The 21,709-nt window shown below is 38.7% G+C and overlaps 1 protein-coding gene across 3 annotated transcripts; it reads right to left on the reverse strand.

The window, feature by feature from the left end:
• Nucleotides 1–5,237: 5,237 nt before the first annotated feature.
• LOC118823085 (ALK and LTK ligand 2-like) lies at nt 5,238–20,494 on the reverse strand. 3 transcript variants are annotated; one of them, XM_036592469.1, is made up of 7 exons: nt 20,383–20,492; nt 19,788–19,920; nt 16,989–17,277; nt 13,719–13,772; nt 10,713–10,793; nt 8,707–8,780; nt 5,238–5,829 (listed from the first exon to the last, which is right to left on the reverse strand). In XM_036592469.1, exons 3-6 carry the CDS (start codon nt 17,209–17,211, stop codon nt 8,716–8,718), a joined length of 423 nt encoding a protein of 140 aa, XP_036448362.1. In that variant the 5' UTR covers nt 17,212–17,277; nt 19,788–19,920; nt 20,383–20,492; the 3' UTR covers nt 5,238–5,829; nt 8,707–8,715. The 3 variants fall into 3 exon arrangements, with proteins under 3 accessions (XP_036448362.1, XP_036448361.1, XP_036448363.1); XM_036592468.1 differs by lacking the exon at nt 19,788–19,920 and having other exon boundaries at nt 20,383–20,494; XM_036592470.1 differs by lacking the exon at nt 19,788–19,920 and having other exon boundaries at nt 5,812–5,826; nt 20,383–20,494.
• Nucleotides 20,495–21,709: the final 1,215 nt, after the last annotated feature.

Genomic DNA, 21,709 nt, shown 5'->3' on the forward strand with positions numbered 1-21,709 from the left:
AACTTGTCCTTTCAGATTCACCACAATTTTACCATCTTTAACATTACATATAAAAACTCAGAAGACGTGCAAGCGTGCTGATGGTTTTGGAGAGTTAATAAATTGCCTATATTTGTGATTTAGACATTGTGACCCCTGGTTCTTTTCACCTCTGCTGTAAAATCTGAATATGCAAGTTATTCTTTGTTTACATCTCAAGAGTCACATTATGCAGAAATTTTGAAAATGTGGTGAAATTCCCCATTAAGAGAACAAAACCTACAAAGAAGTCAATAAAAATCAACCAATAAATCAGAGACAGAAAATAAGTCCCAACATTTGCTCTTGTTTTGTATTGCTGCAAACTGTCTCTCACTTTAATTGCTGTTGGAACCCGTTTGATTAATACCATGTTCTGACAGTTATGCACTTTAGACTAAATTAAACTCTCTTGTTCTCGGGCCCTGCCTTTCCTCCCTTTCCAAAACCGCTTCAATTCCTGTTATGGATTCGTCCCCATAATAACAAACGCTGATTGTTCACATTTCCGGTGCGCACACGACTGTGGTTGAGCTGTTGCTTTTAATTTGAAAGAGGATGGGCAGGAACTGGTAGAAATCAGATTTGAACTGGAAAAGAGGAAGGAGGGATGGCACTGGACTTAATTCCTTCTCTTCTTTCATCTCCTGCACTCTTTTCTCTTTCACTTTTGTGCTATCTCTTCTGCTCGGTTCTTTTCTTTGTTCTTGCCATCTGTGATAATTTAATATTAGCCTGCACTGCCAGAAGATAGCAATGAATCAATGTTAGGCACCTTAACATTTTCTGAGAAAACACATGGTTTATGTCCTGCACTTAAGGTAATAAATACTCCAGCGTTTTTCACCCTGATCTCTTATCTGCTGCATCTGTAGCTCATAGTCGATTAGCACAGACAGTAGTTTTGATGCAAGACAGAAAACCCCTGGTCTTCTATCCCTACGTCTAATAGTAGGCAATGGGGTTGTAGCAGGTTTTCTTTTTTTACAGTACTGTTCCAAAGTCTTGACCAGCCAAAATTGCTTAAAACATTCTTAGCATCAGGGGCATCATTAGGCCAGTTTTAGGGGGGCTTTAGCCCCACCCACCCCCCACCCAGGATATTATTCAGCCCCCAAAATGAATGTACATTATTAGTTCAAATAATCGACAGTATTCATTTATTCTTCATTATTCACCTGAGCCATCATATCTCCAAATTCACAATATACTGTGATAGCAGGTCACGACCTGGGGGGAGGTGCTGCTGCTGCTGCTCTACTCCACCACTGCCTCAGCTGAGCTACCAGAGATTTTCTAACATAACCGTCTTCTGCCGTTTAACATTTGGGAAAAGTGTAATACAGGCTCAACCAATCATATCAGACCTCGTAAGTTGTAAACTAATCATATCAGACCTGGTGCTACTCACTCTGCAAAGTAATGTCATTTAGCAACCGCTTAAGTTATGACAGGATTTTAGCTAAAAGTGTGCTAAAATAAAAATTAGACCTTATTCAAAATACACAATATACAGTTGGAATCAGTAAGTAGTTACAGAGTGAAGGGATCTACCTAATATATACACTCTTAAAGAAAAGATGGTTCCTCAAGGGTTCTTTAGTAAAGGAAATGATTCGATATAGAACCATGAACACTCAAAGAACCTTTTGCATGATGAAATGGTTCTTCAGATTAATGGAGAATGTGCTGTAGATTGTTTTATATGGATCCTTTTTGAAAAGGGTTCTGCTGTTGCTGATGTCAAGCTTGAAGCAATAGAAGAATAATTTTTGGTGCTATAAAGAACCATTTTCAAAAAGGTTCTATATAGAACCATATAAACCATTCTCCATCAATCTAAAGAACACTTTCACAGTGCAAAGAACCCTTTAATCATGCAAAGGGTTCTTTGAGTGTTCATGGTTCTATATAGAACTGTTTTCTTTACTAAAGAACCATTGAAGAATCATGTTTTTTAAGTGTGTAGATGTTACTACAATAGTTCTAAAAAGAGTTCTGCTGTTGTTGCAATGTCAAGCTTGTAACAATGGAAGGACAATTTTCGATGCTATATAGACCTCTTTTTTAAAAGGGCTCTATATAGAACCACATAAAACACTCCATCAGTCTGAAGAACACTGACGATGCAAAGAACCCTTTAATCAGAGGGTTCTTTGAGTGTTCATGGTTCTATATTGAACCGTCATCTTTACTAAAGAACCCTTGAAGAACCATCTTTTTTAACGGTGTAGATTTGTGTAAATTGGGGTCAGTATAGCTGGCTATATCAAGTTTTTAGCCAGTTGCTTGTTAGCTAGCTAGCTAACTTTGAGTTCATGTGAGGTAAAGGAAAGGGGATGGGCCATAAAGAACAAATGATGGCCAGCAGACGAGCCAACGACTTCAAGAAATTGAAGAAACTTCACAGATTATTTGTGTTCATGTTTCTACTTAAGATTTCTAAACATTCACAACTGTATTAGCTAGATATTGTTATTACTATATATAGTACTGATAATTGCTATTGCTAATACAGGTGTTGCTTGTAATGCAGTTTTATATGTCTGCATTCCTCAATCTGTAGATGGTCATTAAGAAGTGTCAGCTCTGTAGAAGGCCAGTCAAACAAAAAAATGAACTCATTGATCCTTGAGCTCCTGTAAATCTTAGTTTAATAAAAACATACTAAACACAGGCGAGAAGAGGGAGAGAAAGAAAGTGAAGAAGACTGACAGAGCTGAAGAAGCAGGTCTGATAAAGGTTAGAGACCAAAAAGAAAGCAAGTGTTTTTTAAGCTTTTAGTTAAACATAATACTGATTTTGTTGACCTGTTATACCCATACAATATATTTATTAACAAAAAACTTTTGCACATGCAGATTATGATCATGTCACCTACACCCTTTAAAACGATGGTTCTTCAAGGGTTCTTTAGTAAAGACAATGGTTCTATATAGCTTGACATTGTTTTGTTTTAGTGTTCAAGATTCTACATGGAACCATTGTTTTAACTAAAACCCTTTGAAGAGCCACATTTTAAGAGTGATTAACATGTAAGTATAACTACAGAACAGAATCACACTTTGTCTTGTTGCAGAAACTTACACAGATTATACAAACTTAATCTGTGTATTTGAATGACATATTTAGGAGCTGCAGCTTATCTAAGAGAGGGGAGAGATAGCACTGCTTGGTTTTTAATACCTTTCTTTGATCTGTGATCTGTGATCTGTGTAGGTGGACACATGTAGTATTGAAGTTATAAAGATCAGTGTTTAATACACTATGAAAAATCAGATCTACTGTGCGCCAACTTGACCAAATGGCCATTTTTGATAAATTTCCCATCTGTTGCTACTAAAAAGTTTGTGATGAACAGACATTTTGGGGCCATTAAAAACATGGGGTAGCATGCTCCCAGACTCCCTTGGTAAAGACTTAACCTCCCAATCCATAAATCCCTAGTGACGCCCCTGCTCAGCTTAGTTTATTTTTGCCATTAAAAACACTGGTAATATTAAAATGAGCATAAGTACAGTTAAAAAGCTATCAAGAATGTGTTATTTTTTAGTAAAATCATAGCATGGATTGTTCAGTTCTGTCAGCAGCACATGGTTTAACTTAATGAGGGATTGATTGGAGAAACTCCGTATTGGATGATAGCAGTAAATACTGGACTTTTTTAAGGAGAGTTTAAACGGCTGAGCTAACAGACAAAAAAGAAATCACAGTGTATTGTTTGTTTTTACATAACAGTTAGTTCCAGTGATACAGTCTGATTAATTGAGAAGCGTTCTAGCTGTGTTCTTATTTGTAATTTGTAATAACAGCACATTTTTTTTAAACAACAGAACATCATTCCGCCGAGCACTGGTTGCTAAAGGAATAATAGACACATTTAATAAAACATGTAACCCATGTGTAAGGTAACTAATCAGCCAATTCTGGCCACTTTAGGCTTGTATTTTAATAGCTGCAAACAATGAATAAGAAAAGACAAAATGTTAATAACAATTATGTATTTGATGATTGGGACAGCCCTAATCTTAAGCGAGCTTTTCGTTCGGCAGCTGTAACGGATCAACTAAACAAAATGGAGTCGAAACAAACACCTGAGCAAACAAGGTGGGCTGTGAAATGATTCACAGACTGACTGGAACAAACCAACATTGCAGTTTGTCCGGCAAAGTATTGTAAAAGCTGAGCTGAACCTGATATTGCGATGGTTTTATGGCTCTACCCGCAATGTAAAATGGTACTTTTTGGCATAAAGAATTGCCACTATTAAGCCACATTTGATCAAATTCTGGGCTTCTTTGCTTTACTTTTTTATTTGTTTTTTTAGAACTGTTGTATGAATGAAATAGAACACTTGAGGTCATGTGTTATCACAGATAACATCAGAATATTAAAGGACCTGTTAAGACTTACTACTCTAGTACGATTCAAATATGATGTATGCACCAAATGGAAATGTTTATTATAATATTAACATGGCAAATAGGCTAAATCCCTCTAGTCGTGGTTCAACGTTGTTGTACTGGGATGGTGCCATGTGGTTCCAGTGGAGTCAATTCTAAAGAAAAAAGAATATTTTTCTCTGTGGTGTCACGCTCTAGCTAAAATTGGAAAGGCTGAATGATGTGAATTCAATGAGCTCACTGTTCCTTGCACAGTGGACAAGAGAGAGAGCAACCATTTGATGTCGCAACAAAAATAAAGCATTTTGCTCAGTTTATACAACATATTACAACTGTACTAGACAACATATTGAGGCTCATATGTCTTACCAGTCAGGGTTCCCTTAAATGGCCTTATGCACAGCACTGTTTACTAAGTATAAGTAAACATATCAAAATGATTGTTCCTAGTAATCAACCGTATGTGACAGAAGTGGCAAATAGAGAATAGGTGAAAAAATAACTGGTGGATTCCTTTTACTCCTCTTGTAAACAAATGACATGCTGATGTGGAGATCAAGGTTGATCTTCCCAAAAATGATTCAGGCCCACCACATGTAACAATCATATAATTTATTTAAATATACTTTCTTTTAAATATATGCATCCCTATACTTCATTGATATATCAGACACATACAGCATATACTCATTATAGGGATTTTATGTCTCCTTTTGTTTAGTTTTTTTTGTACAGTATTTACACATTGACCTCTGGCTTTTCACCTCTATACACATACATACATCAAAATATATGGACTATATTTACTAATCCACAGTCATACACATTCTCAGGTACTTTGTCACATGTGCCTGTTTTGCTGACACTTGTTGGTAAACACAAAGGCGAAATGGAAAGCGTGTCATGCAGAAAAATAAGTTAAGGGTGGCTTTCGGAGGTGAAAGCAGAAGAGACGATGACTGAAACACCTTTTTCTTCGCCACAATGTGAAGTACAACCCCACCAAGGTATGTCACAGAAAGCAAAATGACGAAGATGTGTCATTATCTTATTACGACAAAGGACAAGTCAAGGCAATCCCTTTTCTGGTAGTTGTTTAGGCCCACATGAGTTAAATGCATATTTAATGTCCTTAATATCCACACAGCTCCTTTCTACTTCACACATTCAAGCTGGGGACATGCAGGCCTATATCCATTGTCTGTTCCCATCTACCAGTGTCCATGAATTCCCCTTTTCTGTTCCTTTGTCCATCTGTCCTCTGGAGCAGCAGAGCCCATGTTTTGGACATGTTTTGCTGATTGGATGGAATGCTGAGTGTTGGTTTGGATTCTCTACTCATATCCAAAAGGCACTTGACTTTTTTTTTTTCTCCTCCTCCGGGTCGCTCTGGTTTGGCTTGAACCTGCTGGAGAGAGGAAGTGAAATTTTGTGTTGGCTGTACATAAATGTATGTGTGTGTACTTGGACGCATGTGAGAATTCTTTCTTGTCCAAAGAGGCATGAAAAAAACAGGGGTTTGATACAGGAGACTCCCTCTGTGCCGAATATGTGGATTCTGTAGGGCGCTAGAGAACAGCTCCATCCGTACCTGCTTAAATCAAAGCACGCATGCTGCTTCTACGTTAAGAGATGCAGGTGGAAGTCAGTGAATAACTACCATCTGTGGCAGCTAATCCTGTTATTCATCTTGATCGGAAAGTTTTACCGCTTCTTACCACAGCAAAGACGTACGTATGCTCTAGAATGCTCGGGCTCTTCTAGTTCTGTAGTCTATATTGTAAGTGCTATTTCAAAGCTAAACAGAGTCATGTAACATGGGGGGGATGGGCAATATGGCAGAAATTTAACATCAAGATAGTGTAACAATACACCATGCATGTCATGATATTTAATTGACACAATGCACCAGCAAAAATCTTATCAAAACTGAGTGTAATTCTTTTATCCCATGTTTTAAGGCTCAGCACAGCATCATCACCCATCTAAATCTTTAAAATCATTAAGGATCCAGTTGTTCGTTGTTCTTTAAAGAAGTCGTTCAATAATAAGTTAATCATCACAATGCAAACAAAGGTTTTCAGAGTAGTTTGGTGTGAAACTCTCCATTACCAAGTTACCAAGACAGAACAGTTTACAATGGCGGCGATAGGAACCAGACAGCTGATCTATAAGGCAAAGTGCTGTGTTTACCCTCATCAACACTCTGAATTCAGTTCATGAAGGCCTTGCTAATTAGCTGATGAGCTGAATCAGGTGTGTTTAATGAGGCATTGTGTTGAAGTCTGCAGAGTTTTGGCCCACGAGGACTGGAGCCTGAAACATGCTCTAAAAGCTCCCTCACAGGAAGTTATTACATGAAATGGTTATGAATATGCTGCCTGATGTTTGAGACATTGTTTTATGATAAAGTTTTGCCCCAAAACCTTTCTGAGTGCATTTGCACTGTAGACATCAGGACACCTGGTTCCTATCACCACCACTGTAAAGAAAATCAGACTTCTCTACAATGAACCGTCTCACGTCAAACCACTCTGAATGACTTTGAATGACTTTGTTTTCATCTCAATGATTGAGTTTTACAGAGATTTTGAAAATTCAATGAAATTCCCCTTTTACATCTCCCCTTTTACGTTACATCTCATTATGATGCAATTTACCGTGATGCCATATTGCCCTATTGGTGTAACAGCATTAGCAGACCCCATTATATCTTTTTTATTACAATAGATCATTGCTGTAGCAGCTTAGCAGCTAACCATCGTAATGCACTGTCCTGTATCATGACCACTCTGTAATTCTCACTCTGTAATTCTCACTCTGTGATTCTCACTGTTTCTTGTAGCTGTAATGCTGTTCAAGAATTATATAATTTTACAGAGCCAGTGCTTAAAAGTCTATTAGTCTGGTGCTATTACAAGTCTGCAATTTGAACTAACCTGCTGGTAGTGAAATAATAGCCAGACACAAGTACTTTATATAATAAATAGCAAGACCTTTGACCTCTATTTGTTGTTCAGCTGAAGGCCTTTAGTTGTAGGTATGCCAGAGCTCTGGTTCTGTCCCTGTTCATTGCACTTTTCATTGTTCATTGCATTTTTTTACTGAAACACTTGGTTTAACTCATCAGTTAATGATCAAACCTTTCATTAGCTGTGTCAGGTATACTGAAGCAGGGAAAGTGCAAACTGCATCATGCCAGCTTCATTGTAACCACTTCAAGGCTCTCTACTAATGCTGTGACAGACATGTCGCATCTATAACAGCTCTGCCAAACTGTAACACTTTCCATTAGTACTTTCATTTATACACTATATCGTCATTATTCAGTATTACTCCCTAGAAGAAATGAACTCTTAAAGTGGGAATTCCAAGACTTTTCTGAGGCTGAGGTGTAAACAAAGTCATTCAGAGTGGTTTGATGTGAAATGCTCCTGTCTACACACCTAGAAAAGTGGGTTTTTAAGTGTTCTTTAGTAAAGAAAATGGTTTACATAGGACCATGAACACTCAAAGAAGCATTGCATGATCAAAGTGTTCTTTGCATGGTCAGATTGGTAGAGAATGTGTTGTAGTTGGTTCTATATATAGAATCTTTTTGAAACATGTTCTATATCGCACCAAAAGGGGTTCCGCTATTGTTACGATGTCAAGCTTGTAGCAATGGAAGAACACTTTTTGGTGCTACATAGAACCCCTTTCGAAAAGGTTTCATATGGAACCATTTACAACAAATTCCCCATCAATCTGAAGAACGCTTTCACCATGCAAAGAACCCTTTAATCATGCAAATGCTTCTTTAAGTGTCCATGGTCCTATGTAAAACCATTTTCTTTGCTAAAGAATCTTTAAAGAACCATCTTTTTTAAGAGTGTAGATACATTTACCAACTCAGATTGTTTTACAGTGGTGGTGATAGGAACCAGGGGTTATGCTTTCTACTATGCAAATATAGCCATTTTATTTACTATCCAAAATCATCAGTGAACCTTCATGTGTCCTCTGAGTTTATGCTAATAATAAAACAGCAATAAAAAAATTCTTTCGCTATTTTTTTACTATCCTAAAACAATGTCTCAGGCATAAGGCAGCATATACATATCAATTTCATGTAATAGCCTTCTGTGAGGGACCTTCTGCTTTTCTATAAAGCAGAATTTCACATTAAATGAATGACTTTGTTTACAATTAGCAATTTAATAATACTGAAATTTTGACAATTTTGTGGAATTCCCCTGTAATTGTAAATGGCTGTGTTTTTAACAAATCAGTAGTGAAGCAGTACCTGGTGATGTTAGCTTTCTAGGCACCTCGGGCTCCCTGCCAGTCGAGTAAGAAGCCGCGCACATCTTTTATAATCTAGAGACAAAAAGGCATAAAACAACAGACATTCAGCTCGGGAGAAATCTGTTTTCTGTAATTAAAGGTCTGGAGTTACACTTTCAGCACAAACATTTTAAAAAGTGCACAGTAAGCATATTGCACTTTATACCACGAAAACAAACAGTGGAAAAATACAAGACATCTCTCGCATCGTCAGTCTGCAGGATGCATGACTAGTTGTGGTGGAAATGAACTTGCTGTAGTTTTTCTTAGCAAGTGGGCCTGAAAAAGGGTTGGCGAACAGATGCAACTCCAACATCTGACCTGTGTGAAGTGGAACGCTGGGACAGATATCGGCCTGGTGGTGTGAGGTATAGAGAGAGTATGCAGGCAACACTGCCGGAGTAGGCGATATAGCAAACTATATCATAATACTTGGACATTGTCATGTAAGCATTACGCATCTCAGTACGTCATTTTTCTGATGTTTGATGAGCCTGAACAGATTATAGGTCTGCTACCGGACCTGAGCCTGACAGGGCCAGACAAAATATCAGGTTTCAGGCCTGATACTGGCTATTTTTTCTACATACAACAGCAAACTCAGGTCTTTCTGTTTAGTAGATTCATTTTTTTGCAGGATTGTGCCCTTGTAAATTTTGCACACTCACACTTTCTCTCTTTTCTTCCTGTCTCTTTCACACTGTTTTACTCTCATTCTCCCCTTCTGCATTTCATTCTATCTCTTGCTCTCTCTTTATATGCCACTCTTTCATTTTCTTTCTCTTCCTCTGTTTCTTTCTTTCTCTCTCTCTCTCTGAACATGCCTGTCTTCTTTCTCTCTCACTGTCTCTCTGACCGTGCCTGTCTTCTCTCTCTCTGTCTCTCTGAACGTGCCTGTCTTCTCTCTCTCCCTCTCTCTGAACGTCTGTCTTGCCTCTCTCTCTGAACATGTCTGTCTTCCCTCTCTCTCTGAACATGTCTGTCTTGCCTCTCTCTCTGAACATGTCTGTCTTCCCTCTCTCTCTGAACATGTCTGTCTTCCCTCTCTCTCTGAACGTGTCTGTCTTCCCTCTCTCTCTGAACGTCTATCTTCTCTCTCTCTCTCTCTCTCTCTCTGAACATGTCTTCTCTCTCTCTCTCTCTCTCTCTCTCTCTCTCTCTGAATGTCTCTCTCTCTCTCTCTCTCTCTCTCTGAACATGTCTGTCTTCTCTCTCTCTCAGAATGTGTCTGTCTTCTCTCTCTCTCTCTCTGTCTCTCTCTCTCTCGAACGTGTCTGTCTTCTCTCTCTCCCTAAACATGTCTGTCTTTTCTCTCTCTTTCTGTCTCTCTCTCTGAATGTGTCTGTCTTCTCTCGTTGAACATGTCTGTCTTCACTCTCTCTCAGAATGTGTCTTCTCTCTCGCTCAGAATGTGTCTCTCTCTCTCTAAACATGTCTGTCTTCTCTCTCTCTCTATCTCTAAACGTGTCTGTCTTCTCTCTCTCTCTCTGAACATGTCTGTCCTCTCTCTCTATCTCTCTCTCGCTCTCTAAACGTGTCTGTCTTCTCTCTCAGAACGTGTCTGTCTTCTCTCTCGCTCTCTAAACATGTCTGTCTTCTCTTTCTCTTCTCTCTCTCTATGAATGAGTGGGATGTGTTGGGTCGAGTTCAGGGTTCAATTTTATACACATGCACACCTCTAGAAGACGCAGTGCACCAGTAGTGCCATGTTTCTCACCAACTGCACAAAACTAAATTCAGTTAAGCAGAACCACTTTCACTTTCTTGAACTTCCAGTATGGTTGAGATTCAAATCTGTGATTTCCCAACAACGGGGCAAAACCTTAAACAGCAACTCTACTTAGGAACCTTGCTTTTGGTCAGTGTTGTGTAAGTACAGCTAATATTGTGATAATATCATATCGTCATATCTCCCACCCCATTCTAATGGATATGTGTACTGTTTGTGCAGTCACTAGTACTCACATGCAGGAATGGTGCAGTCTCTGGTATTGTGGTAGAGCCTGTAGACATGCTTTCTGCACTTTGGACTGAAATATAGAGGCCCTGTGGACGAGCAGAAAAGCTGGTCAGATTGTTGGTCAGCAGTCTGAGTAGTATTAGGCCTCTGACCATTTCAAACACTTCTCCACTGTGGTAACTTTAAAATTTCTTAAATATGTACTTTACTTAGCCAGAAAGCCTGGTACTAATTCTGAGCCACCCAAACTAATCCATCAGTGCTTTGAGATCATACACACTGTGCTTCTTCAGTTTTTATGCCAAATATGTAACTGTTTAAGATTAAGCAAGAAATCCCGCTTCTTTCTCTAATCCTCTCTCAGTCATTCCGTCTACTGCAGGGGAGACCGAGTCCAGTCCTGGTGATCCACATCCCTGTTTCAACTGGTTCCATTATTCAGGCTCCTCTGAGGCTCTGAACTAGATCTAGATTACAGTTGGAACTAAACGCTTCAAGGTAGTAACTGTTAGATCATCAGACCTGGACACTCCTGGTCTGTCTTTATATCCCACTCTTTTATTCAGTCTGTTCTTATTGTTCTTTACTCCAGTTCAGAACCGCTTACATAAATTTTCACATTCCCGTATCTCAGGGGTCGGCAACCCAAATATTAAGAAGAGCCATTTTGTCCTTCAACTAAAATCAAACCACCTTGGGAGCCACAACATTTTGTGTCAATTTTACCATCGTGGCTGTAAATATGTCTCTGTATGCGCTAATGTACTAGTATAGGCTAAGAAATATAACAAACAACAACACAGACTTACTTTGCTCAGCTTTAAGCATTAGCTTAGCTATAGCTGCTTTTTCTCACATCTCCAGCAGGAAACATTTCAGCAAACATGGAATAGTTTCTTGTAAAATGTCTCTCAGCGTTCGACTTTTTATGAAGCTTATTTGCCAGCTTCTTGTTCAAATTCCACCTTAAATAGTGCCTGAGGTGCCAGCCCAGAATGTAACTGCTGCACCATTTAAGGTGAAACGGGACAATTTGAATGAAAAGCTGGCTAATGACAAGCTGACTTCAGCCTCGCAACTTTTTAATTTTTGACAGTTTCTTGCAGATTAAACGTATAAGGAAACCAGCTGGAGTGATTATAAATGCAAAAAGTCAATTCATCTCCAAATTATTGCTGTTCAACTTAAATCATCCTTGTTTTTTTGTTAGCTATGAGCTATGGTGACCAGCAGTCTGCATGCCAACCTTAAATTAGCATTTTTACATTCACGCTAGTGTTTAAGACAGTTTGAATGATCAGTAAAGCTTTATTTTACTGTAAAGGAGGATTATTTTGTTTTTACCTAAAAATCTAATTCTGCTGTGGAGCCACAACGAAAGCAGCAAAAGAGCTGCATGTTGCTGAACGCTGTGCAATAAAGTGTTAAACAAAGCCATGTTTAAATGTATTCACTGTAAAGGTAACTGTAACTGAGAATATAATAACTTTAACTTCAGAAAATCAGAAATACATGTAATTGGAAAGGGGGTGTTCAATCATTTGTATACGACTGTATATCTTTATCTGTATTTTAAGCTTTGATTTGATAGAAAACAGAGAGCAAGGGCTTTGCACGCATACTGTGATCATGCTATCTATGTTAAAATGCTCCGTGCACCTCTGTTTACATTTTACATTTTTACTGCTTTACATAAGCACATAGGTTGGAGTAAATTTTTTTAGATATTAAAAATCCAAAATAACTGTGTTCTGCACTCTGGTTAAACAGAGGTTGAATGCACCAAACAGAATCTGCCTGGCTGTAAGTAAGTGTTGAAACCCTCATACAAGATAGAAAGGTTCATATTATGGTTAAATTCATAATTTTCCTCTATTTAAAATAATAACATAAAATTGTTTTCAGTGAAATTTACTATATTCTTGAAGAACACCTTCACATATAATCAGGACAGGCCCATTGGAGTGCGTTTACTCTGGCAATATGGAATCATGAGATGGGAAAAGGCCATGCAAAGGGTGCTGTATATTTGTATGCCACATATTTCAATTACATTTTTTTCTGCAGATTCCTCCAGATTCATGAAGAACATCTTCATGGATACACATGGCATTATCTCCTTGCTTTTCCTTGAAGGAATTTGGAAACAGGGGAAAATCCTCAAAATTGGCCATGCAGTATTTTCACATTTTGACATTTTATAGAAGATTTAATCAAATTGTTTTTGGAACAAGATCACTGAAGAACACCTACCCAAGTGCAGCTCTTATGTTTTTTAATGGATCATCATTTCTAATTATTACCGCACAGACCTCTTTCAGTAACTACCATACATGTTGCTACTGTAAAAAAGGCATGAAAGTCACAGAATAAATACCTGGAAAACTGATTCTTAACAATACAGTGATGTTTGCTGAAAAGTTATAGGTTCTCAAACATAAAAATATCTTCTTATAACTTTTACTTGAGTTTTGTCATCTCATTATATAAACCATTTTAGAGTAAAAAGACACTAAAGTTGTGGAATTTAATAAATGGCAAGTTAGAACAATTTGCAATCCTATTATTCCAAATCTCTACAGTATAAATGCATAAATGACATTCCATGATTACCTAAGGTCTCTTCAGGAACGCGTTAGACATGTAACTGAAAACAATTTGATCTAATAATTTCACGGAACGTTAAAATGTGACATCTTTAGTGACTGAATGGCGATTTTACAGGATGTTGCCATCCTATTATTCCAACTTCTTACAGTGAAAATGCATGAAAGTCAAAGTCCCTGAGAACCTGAGAAGGTGTTGTTCAAAAGTATAGTGGTGTCTGCTGAAAACACTTTGATTTAATTATCATATTGAGTTTTATATTGTCGCCTATACAGAACTGAATATCTATTTCCAGTGCTGTAGTGCTGTCTGAATAGGTAAATACGCTATTGTGGCCACTATGGTGGGCCCAGTATTCTCACCCTATTGAAAAACTGCTGATGTCCAGCAGCCTCTATACTCACCTGTTAAGTGTTTTAAAAACTTCTCCTTCTTTCTGAGGTCTCTGGGGAAGATTTCTGCAAGGAGAGAGAAAGAGTGGGTCAGAGGTCAAGTCTTGATCTGCTGACCTCATGGAGGGAGCGATGACCCTAAAGCCCAGGACTCAGTCGAATCACTCAGCATTCCCCGGCATGATCATGCCCTGACTAAGCTCTAAGCTTTAGGGCAAAAAACAACAGATTTGCCTTTAATTGAGCACCTGATCACCCCACAATACACTATGCATTTAAAACAGCCCTTATTAAATACACTGTATTCAACCACTACTAATGTAACATAATAAACTAATGTAACATAATAAAATTCAACTAATGTAACATAATAAAATTAAACCTACATTAACAAAGTATGTTACTTTCCTCTTTAATATACTTGAATACAAGTAGAAGTATTGTCATTTATATGGTCACATGGCTCTTACAGAATTTGCTGAAATAAAGTCATTGAGAATGGTTTCATGATTCCACTTGCCACAGTGGTGGTGACCGGAACCTGTTCTCATGGTGTCTACAACAGAAATATATCCATTTTATTTACTATCTAGGAGTACGAGTGAACCTCATGTGTCTTCTGAGTTTTAACTGTAAGGTTAATAAAATAAATTAAAAAATAAAAGAGTGGTAAATCAGTAAAATACATTTTCTTTGTGGACTATTTTGCATGTACCTCTCTGCCACGAATGGATATTAAAAATATATCTTTTTGACCAAAGTCTTCACTCAAACCTATCATAAAACAATGTCTTGTCAGTCAGCATATCTGCTGCCATTTCATGTAGTAACTTTCTGTAAAATAGCTTTTAGAGATATTAAATACTTAAGAAATCTGGTTCCTATAACCAACGCTGTTAACAAATCTGCCCCTCTAAGTTTCTGTAGAACAAAGCAATTCACATCAAACCACTTTGAATGACTCTGTTTACATTTTAATGATTTAATCATGCAGAAATATTAACAAATCTGCCTTCCTTAACAGATGTTGGATATACTAAGAAGCTGAAGGAGTTCAGTACTTAAGTTTGTACAATAACATTTCAAAGGGATCATAATCTACAATTTTCTTGTATTTTTTCACCCTCAAGTCCGCTTGTGATGTTTGTATAGTTTTATCTATGTAAAAACAGTCATAATTAATTTTTGCATGCCCATTTTCCATCCTCTCTTTATACCTTAGTATCAAACAGGCTGCTTTTTACTGGGCCTTTTAGACTGATAAATGCAAATGACCTCTACTCTGGCTGCTCTGTGTTGTAGAGAACTCCTTATGACTTTAATGTGAGTTGGCTAAGTGAAATTGCTGCAGGCTGAAAGGTGGATATGTAAATGTGTTAGTAGCAGTTTAGTAGCAATTTCAGCAACAGGAGTCTTAAAGTGAAGCAGACTTCTGGATGTTAGAGCAACTATAAGAAGCAGCGCTGAAACTTAAACCAGAGCCTACAGTTAGAGTTTTCTTACCTCTAAGGTTATTCTAATTGACTGACAATGTAACATTAGCAGGTATTTTGTCTGATCTAGCAGCATATCTGTGTGGTTTTAGCGTACATGTAAGGAAAAGTGAAAACGTTTAGTAGCTGCTAAGCTGAACTGTAAAATGAGTATTTGTAGTAAAACTTATTGATTTAGTATTTTGTGAAACTTAACTTTCAACACTCACAGTAAAACTAGGCTACGTGTGAACTACTTGTAACTTAGAGTTGGTGAAACTGTCTTATGGCTGTCGCTAGGTTTGTCCAGTGAACATCATTTATCTACAGAATTTAAGCTGTACTTTTATATTAATGTAACTCCAAGATCAGTTGAGATTTTATCCTCTAAGACTTAAGCTAACCGTCCTCTGGTGTGTGGTGTTTTTAGCCTGCTAGCTAATGCTGCACTCAAATCATGGCATATAAGTGGGAAGTCAAAGCTTGGAAATGCATCATTTTTAACTTCTGTGCATTCGAGCTACAGAAATGGAAAAATCCAGATAGCAAGAGAATAGCTGGCCACTGTTTGCTGTGTGCTGATGGCAAAGCTGGCAGCTTTTTGCTTAGCATTTTACAGGCTGCCCACCAGTGGTTAAGCAGAGTGTTAGACAAAAATGTCACTTTTTTAACACAAATTTTGCACTTACAGTGCAATTCACTTCTTTTTCCCTCATTTCTTTCTTTTGTTGTCTTTTGTGAATTAGTTTAGCAAATCATTTTAACTGTAATATCATAAATGATGCAAGTTATACAGCTGTAACCAATCTGGCACAATGTCAGCAACAACATTTTCTACAAAATCATTAATAATTTATAATATAATATAATAGAATAGAATAATATTGTTAGCAACAAGCTAGCCAGCTAATGTTAGTGATATGATTGATGTATTACCATCTCAAAACAGTGAACTTCAGTGTTAAAGATTTAACCAGTTCCTGGCTGAATAGTTGAAAGTTGACTGATCTAAAGCAAATGTCATTTAAAAGTAGAGAAGCGTTCTTTTTAACTGTTGATGCTGCGAGCAGCCATGTTGATTTGACGTCATGTGCTGAGCTCACATGAGTTAAGAATACAATCCTGACTTTCTGAGAAGGAATTTCAAGCTGATGGGGAGATTTTTTTTAAATTTTTTTACTTTTCTTGAGTCATTGTTTCATTTTTATGTTGGTTGCAGGTTTAGGCTCTTCTCCCAGAGAAAAGAGAAGAACAACGTCTGACAGACTAACACATTTTTGAAACTGATAGATGTACACTTTGTATAACAAAGTGCCCAGAAAGACCTTCCATAGTGAATTCAGCTACTTTAAGGTGCCCCTATTGCTGTCCATTGTGCACACACAGCTCTGAAGAAAAGCACTGACCAATACAATGGGATGCTCTGGAGCAGGTGCACATGAACATAAGGTCACCATACCCAATGCCAAGTGTCAGCTGGAGGGGTATAAAGCCCCCAGTATTGGGCTGTGAAGCAGTGGAACTGCATTCTCTGGAGTGATGGAGCTCCATCCAATACATCTGGGATCCAGAACTGATCATCCAACATCAGTACCTGACCTCTCTAATGCTCTTGTGGCTGCAACCAAATCCTCACAGCAGTGTTCCAACGTCTAGTGTAAAGCCTTCCCAGAGGAGTAGAAGCTGTTATTGCAGCACAGGAGGACAAAGTCCCTACTGACACACTTGATCTCAGAAGAAACACTGGACGAACAGGTGGCTACAGACTTTTAGCTCAGAGTTGCATCCAGCCGCTCGCTGCTTCTCTTACCGAGTATTTGTTCTCCGCTCTCCGTCTTCAGCCCGTGCCCGTGCGCGTCCTCGCGCTCCAGCGCGCGCTCTTTCTCCGAGGTGGACTGCGTAATCCGCTCCAGCAGGTTGTCGCAGCACCGCGCGCTCTCGTCCACATTCTCATCCATCGGCCGCCCGCTCATGCGCTGGGACAGTACTAGCAGCGCGAGCGCCACCACGAGAGGAGCCCGCAGCGCGCGCATCTTTGAATGCAGGTCGCGAAGACAAAGTCACACGGCGGTGGAAGAGCTACGGAGACTTCGACCACTCTGCACAGAGGGAGAGAGAGAGAGAGAGAGAGAGAGAGAGAGAGAGAGAGAGAGAGAGAGAGTTAGAACAGTAAAGGTGATACAGATGGATTCCTACGTTAACCATGAGGAACTAGTAAAGGGCCCATTCCCTACATTTTTCCTGCATTTATTTTTCCATGGGTTACTTTATGACGTTTGTGTTAGTTTGGCCATTTTCCAGCCTCTCCTCATCCCGTAGAATTTAAAGGGCCTATATCATTGAAAAACAAACCCTCCTGTTTTTTTTCAAGAACGGAATTTGAAGTAATATGGAAACACTGTTAAAGTTTCAAGTCATTCACTGCCCAGTGCACACAGTCCATATATGGATGCCATGGTGCAAACACAGCCCGTTTTGAAGTCATTGTTTCTGTGACGTCACAAGAACCAACTTATTTACATCTATCCACATATCCAGCCTAGAGCAGCCAATCAGAACAGAGCTCATTTATCTTAAATCAGTATTAAAGGTGCAGTAACAAAAATAGCCTGTTGAATTCTAAGGGAAAAAGAGAGTTTGGATTATGGTCATTAAAGAAATGAATTATGACCATTTTGGCACATAAACCACTCAAGTGTTATAAGTGGATCTCAAAAGGAAATATAAAATACAAGAAAATGAAGGATATGAGCCCTTTAAAAGGCTCTTTATGTTACTGTTCCTTACTGGTATAACTGATATAACTGTTCTGATTGGCCCTGTATTGAGCCTCATTCAAAAAGCAGCCTGGGTGAAAAACTCCTTATAACTTTGACATGAGTGGGCGGGGCTAACCTGCTGTAGGCTTATGTAAATGTGTTGTATTTTGTGAGATCACAAAAACAACACATTCAAAATCAGCTGTTTTTGCAGCTTAGCTTCCAAATATGGAACTGCAGAGTGAAAAACACATTTAGAAACAATGTTTAAAAACACTTTCATTTTAAAAAGCGAGGAAATTCAGTTTTCTGTGAGACAGATCTTTAAATGAACTAGGCTGACGTAGGCTGGATTTAGGTGCCCACTTGATAGTGAGCTATCAGGTAATATGGCCCACTCTAGCAAACTCTTGTTTATTCCATTTCAGCTGCTGTAGAGCAGATTTCTTTTAAATGGGCTAAAAGAAAACAAGTTTTAGTGGGAAAACTGAATAAAAGAATGACTGTCATTCTGATTAGAGGATCCTTGGTTTATTCCATTTTCAGCTACTTTTCTAATGCATTCTGACTAAATGAGTGACAGGGAACTGCGCAAATAGGCTCATTTAATTACAAAAGTCATTTCTAGTGGGAAATTGAATTAAAGGATGGGTTTGTCATTCAGCGCTCCATGTGACCTATAACACATTGACCCATAGGAGCTGAATCCACTCCACTCAGTAATGCTCGCTTCCACACAGCTGATTCATGTGCCTCTGTGTTTAAACACAGTGACTTGAAACCTCAAGTTAGACTGTTTAAAAAAATTACCTTTTAGCTTTAAAGGGAAATTCCACTGATTTTTTATTTCTGCATAGTTAAGTCATTAAGTTCTAAACAGTCATTCATAAGTAGTTTGATGTGAAAGGTCAGAATCATTCACAGTGGTGGTGATAGGAACCAGACATCTGAAGAGTTCAATGTCTCTAAAGCTCCATCACAGAAAGTTATTAATAAAATGGTCAGGAACACGGTGCCCGATGCCTCAGACATTGTTTATGATAGTTTTGCGATAAATCTTTGGCTTACATTTTTTATGCATTCATGGTGGAGGGATACTTGCAGGGTGTTCTAGAGTAAAATAGCCCCCAAATATATATATTTTTCCAGATTTATGACTATTTTACCATTATTAAATCTCACACAACATGTGTCGGTTCACTAGAGCTGAACGATTTGGGGAAAATATCTAATTGCAATTTTTCTGGCAAAATAATATGACTGCGATTTAAATTGTGATTATCGTCTATATATTGAGGTCCAATAATATCCATTTTTTCTGGCTCAAGACTTGAATGCTGAGTGTAGTGTGCCAGACTTCCAGTTGTGGTTGTGATGTCACAGAAAATGAGTGTTTGGGTTTCTTTTGATCGGTCTAACTCATCTATAGGCAGTTCCACGCTCAGTGTTATTAGGTTAAATTTATCCAATTAAAACTTAAGACAATGTTGTTGAAAAGGTAGGGCATGAATACAAAATTGCAGCTCTTTCTCAGCTTTTAAAATGTGAAATTGATTTCAACAAATTATTATTCTTTCAGCCTTTAGGTTCCAGTCATCACCACTGTAAATAAATCAGTCTGAAAGTTTTTCGACAATAAACCATTTCACACCAAACCACTCTGAATGACTGTTTACATCTCAACTATTGAATTACGTTGTAAAAAATCAGCAAAATCTGATGCTTACTAGTAAATGAACCATAAGAGATACTGTCGATAGCTGGGAAGTTGAAAAAACATAACTTTGTCATTCAAGGCTAAACACAGTTTCAGCACAAATGTTGCTTAAAAATTGGATTTTATCACTTACATTGATCAGATTCCTCAGCCTTTGTTTACTGAATATTAACAAAGCAATAAAAAATCCAAATACAAATCCATTATGCACGCTGTCCCGTATGATCTGATGGCCCATGACCCTGGACACTTGAATCCAGCACCTCCTATAAAAATATGGATGCAAATTGTAGCCTGGCTGTCTTCGTGACGTCACGACTCAAGGCACTTGCATTAACTTTTTTTTAAGCGTTCAAATAAAAGAATGCAAGCAGTCTGATTGGTCTGTGCTTAATGCTCAGCCTTGTAACCCATAGGTGGTGGAGTCAGGTGTTCTGGGTTAAATAATAAGGGACTAAGACTGGTGCAGCTGAGCCCTGAATAACACTGACACTGCTTTACTCAGCTTCCAAACCAAAACGAACCTGTTTGGAGTTTTTCTTTTTGCTCTCAGAGTGGGAATCCACTATGAAAGCAGCGATTGAAAGTGGAATAAAGCAGAGTTTATTAACTGATAGCCACTATCTGAAGCTATGCGTCCTTGTAAGTCACAATGGAGCTGCGAAGGGAAAGAAATAGACATCATAACTGAGGCTACTACTAATAAATAAAATCAGCTGTTGACTTACTCAGTCAATAACTTATTCCCGAAAGGTTTCAGTCCTGCTTTGGTCGTTTCGCTGCTTTTCTTCTTTTCAAACTGGGCTAAAAGTCGCCGGGGCGCGAGCGCTGAAAGCCGTGTGTCCGGTGTGTCCGGTGTAGCGCGCGCGCGCGGCCGAGCTTGTCCATCCAACTCGGAGACGCGTGCGGCAAAGAACCTCGCGAGCTGAACTCCCCCCACTTCTGTCTCCCGCGCTTTTTTATCGTCCCTCGTAGACGTAGGAAGAATGATGATGATGATGATGATGATGATGATGATGATGATAGTGATGATGACGATCCCTCTCGAGTTTAGTCTACATGGCGCGAGGCTTTAATTAGAAACACGTTAAGCGCGTGGACATCTTTACGTTCCCGTTCACCTCGTGCCATAGGGGTTTTTTTTCTTCTTCGTCTGGTTCGTCTGAGTGAGTGCTGTCAGCGCGCGCAGCCTCAGCGTGTTACCGGGAAGCGTCCGGACTAGAACTCCCAGCGGCCGAGAGGCGAGTTTTCACGCACGAGCCGCATCAGAGACTCATCCTGCCGCCGTCTCCAGAGGACGCAGCGCCCCGAGCAGTGACTGGAAGCTCCTGCGAGCTGATGTAATTACAGCGGGGAACGGCCAGGAGAAACTTTCAGAGAAACGCGCAGAAACAGACATTCAGGGAAACGCACGAGCAGAGAACACCTAGCAGAGACTCAGACAACCAGACAGTTCAAATACTCTAAAAAAAAAACCCTACCAGAGACTCAGAGAGCCAGACAGTTCAAATAATCTAAAAAAAAAAAACACCTACCAGAGACTCAGAACAAGAGTTCAAATACTCAAAGAGATAAACACCCACCAAACTCAGAGAACCAGGCAACTCAAATACTATAAAAAACACCTACCAGAGACTCAGAGAACCAGACCATACTCAATGAGATAAACACCACCAGACTCAGATAATTCAACCAGAACCAGATAATTCAAATATTTAGATTCAAACACCCACCAGACACAGAGAAACAGAAACGCAAATACTCAGAGAGAAAACACCCACCAGACTCAGAGAACCAGAAAAATCAAATACTCAGTTAAACACCCACCAGATTCAGAGAATCAGAAAATCAAATACTCAGAGAGGAAAAACACCTACCAATCACTCAGAGAACTAGAAAAATCAAATACTTTGATAGAGAATCTCTATCAAAGACTGAGAGAAACACAAAACTTAAATACTCAAAAAACACCCATTAAAGACTCAGAGAACCAGAAAATTCAAATACTCAGAGAGAAAAACACCCACCAAAGACTAAAAAACCCCAAAAACACTC

This window comes from Colossoma macropomum, unplaced genomic scaffold (genome assembly GCF_904425465.1).
Source record: "Colossoma macropomum unplaced genomic scaffold, Colossoma_macropomum, whole genome shotgun sequence".
NCBI lineage: Eukaryota > Metazoa > Chordata > Actinopteri > Characiformes > Serrasalmidae > Colossoma > Colossoma macropomum.

Bases quoted from the DNA above. Each gene is read 5' to 3' on its own strand.
- LOC118823085 (XM_036592468.1), bottom strand. From the start codon at position 17,211: ATGCGCGCGCTGCGGGCTCCTCTCGTGGTGGCGCTCGCGCTGCTAGTA. The intron at 10,794-13,718 runs GTGAGTATAGAG...GCTCGTCCACAG, and splicing joins GTTTTTAAAACACTTAACAG to GGCCTCTATATTTCAGTCCA. The intron at 8,781-10,712 runs GTGAGTACTAGT...TTTTGTCTCTAG, and splicing joins AGACTGCACCATTCCTGCAT to ATTATAAAAGATGTGCGCGG.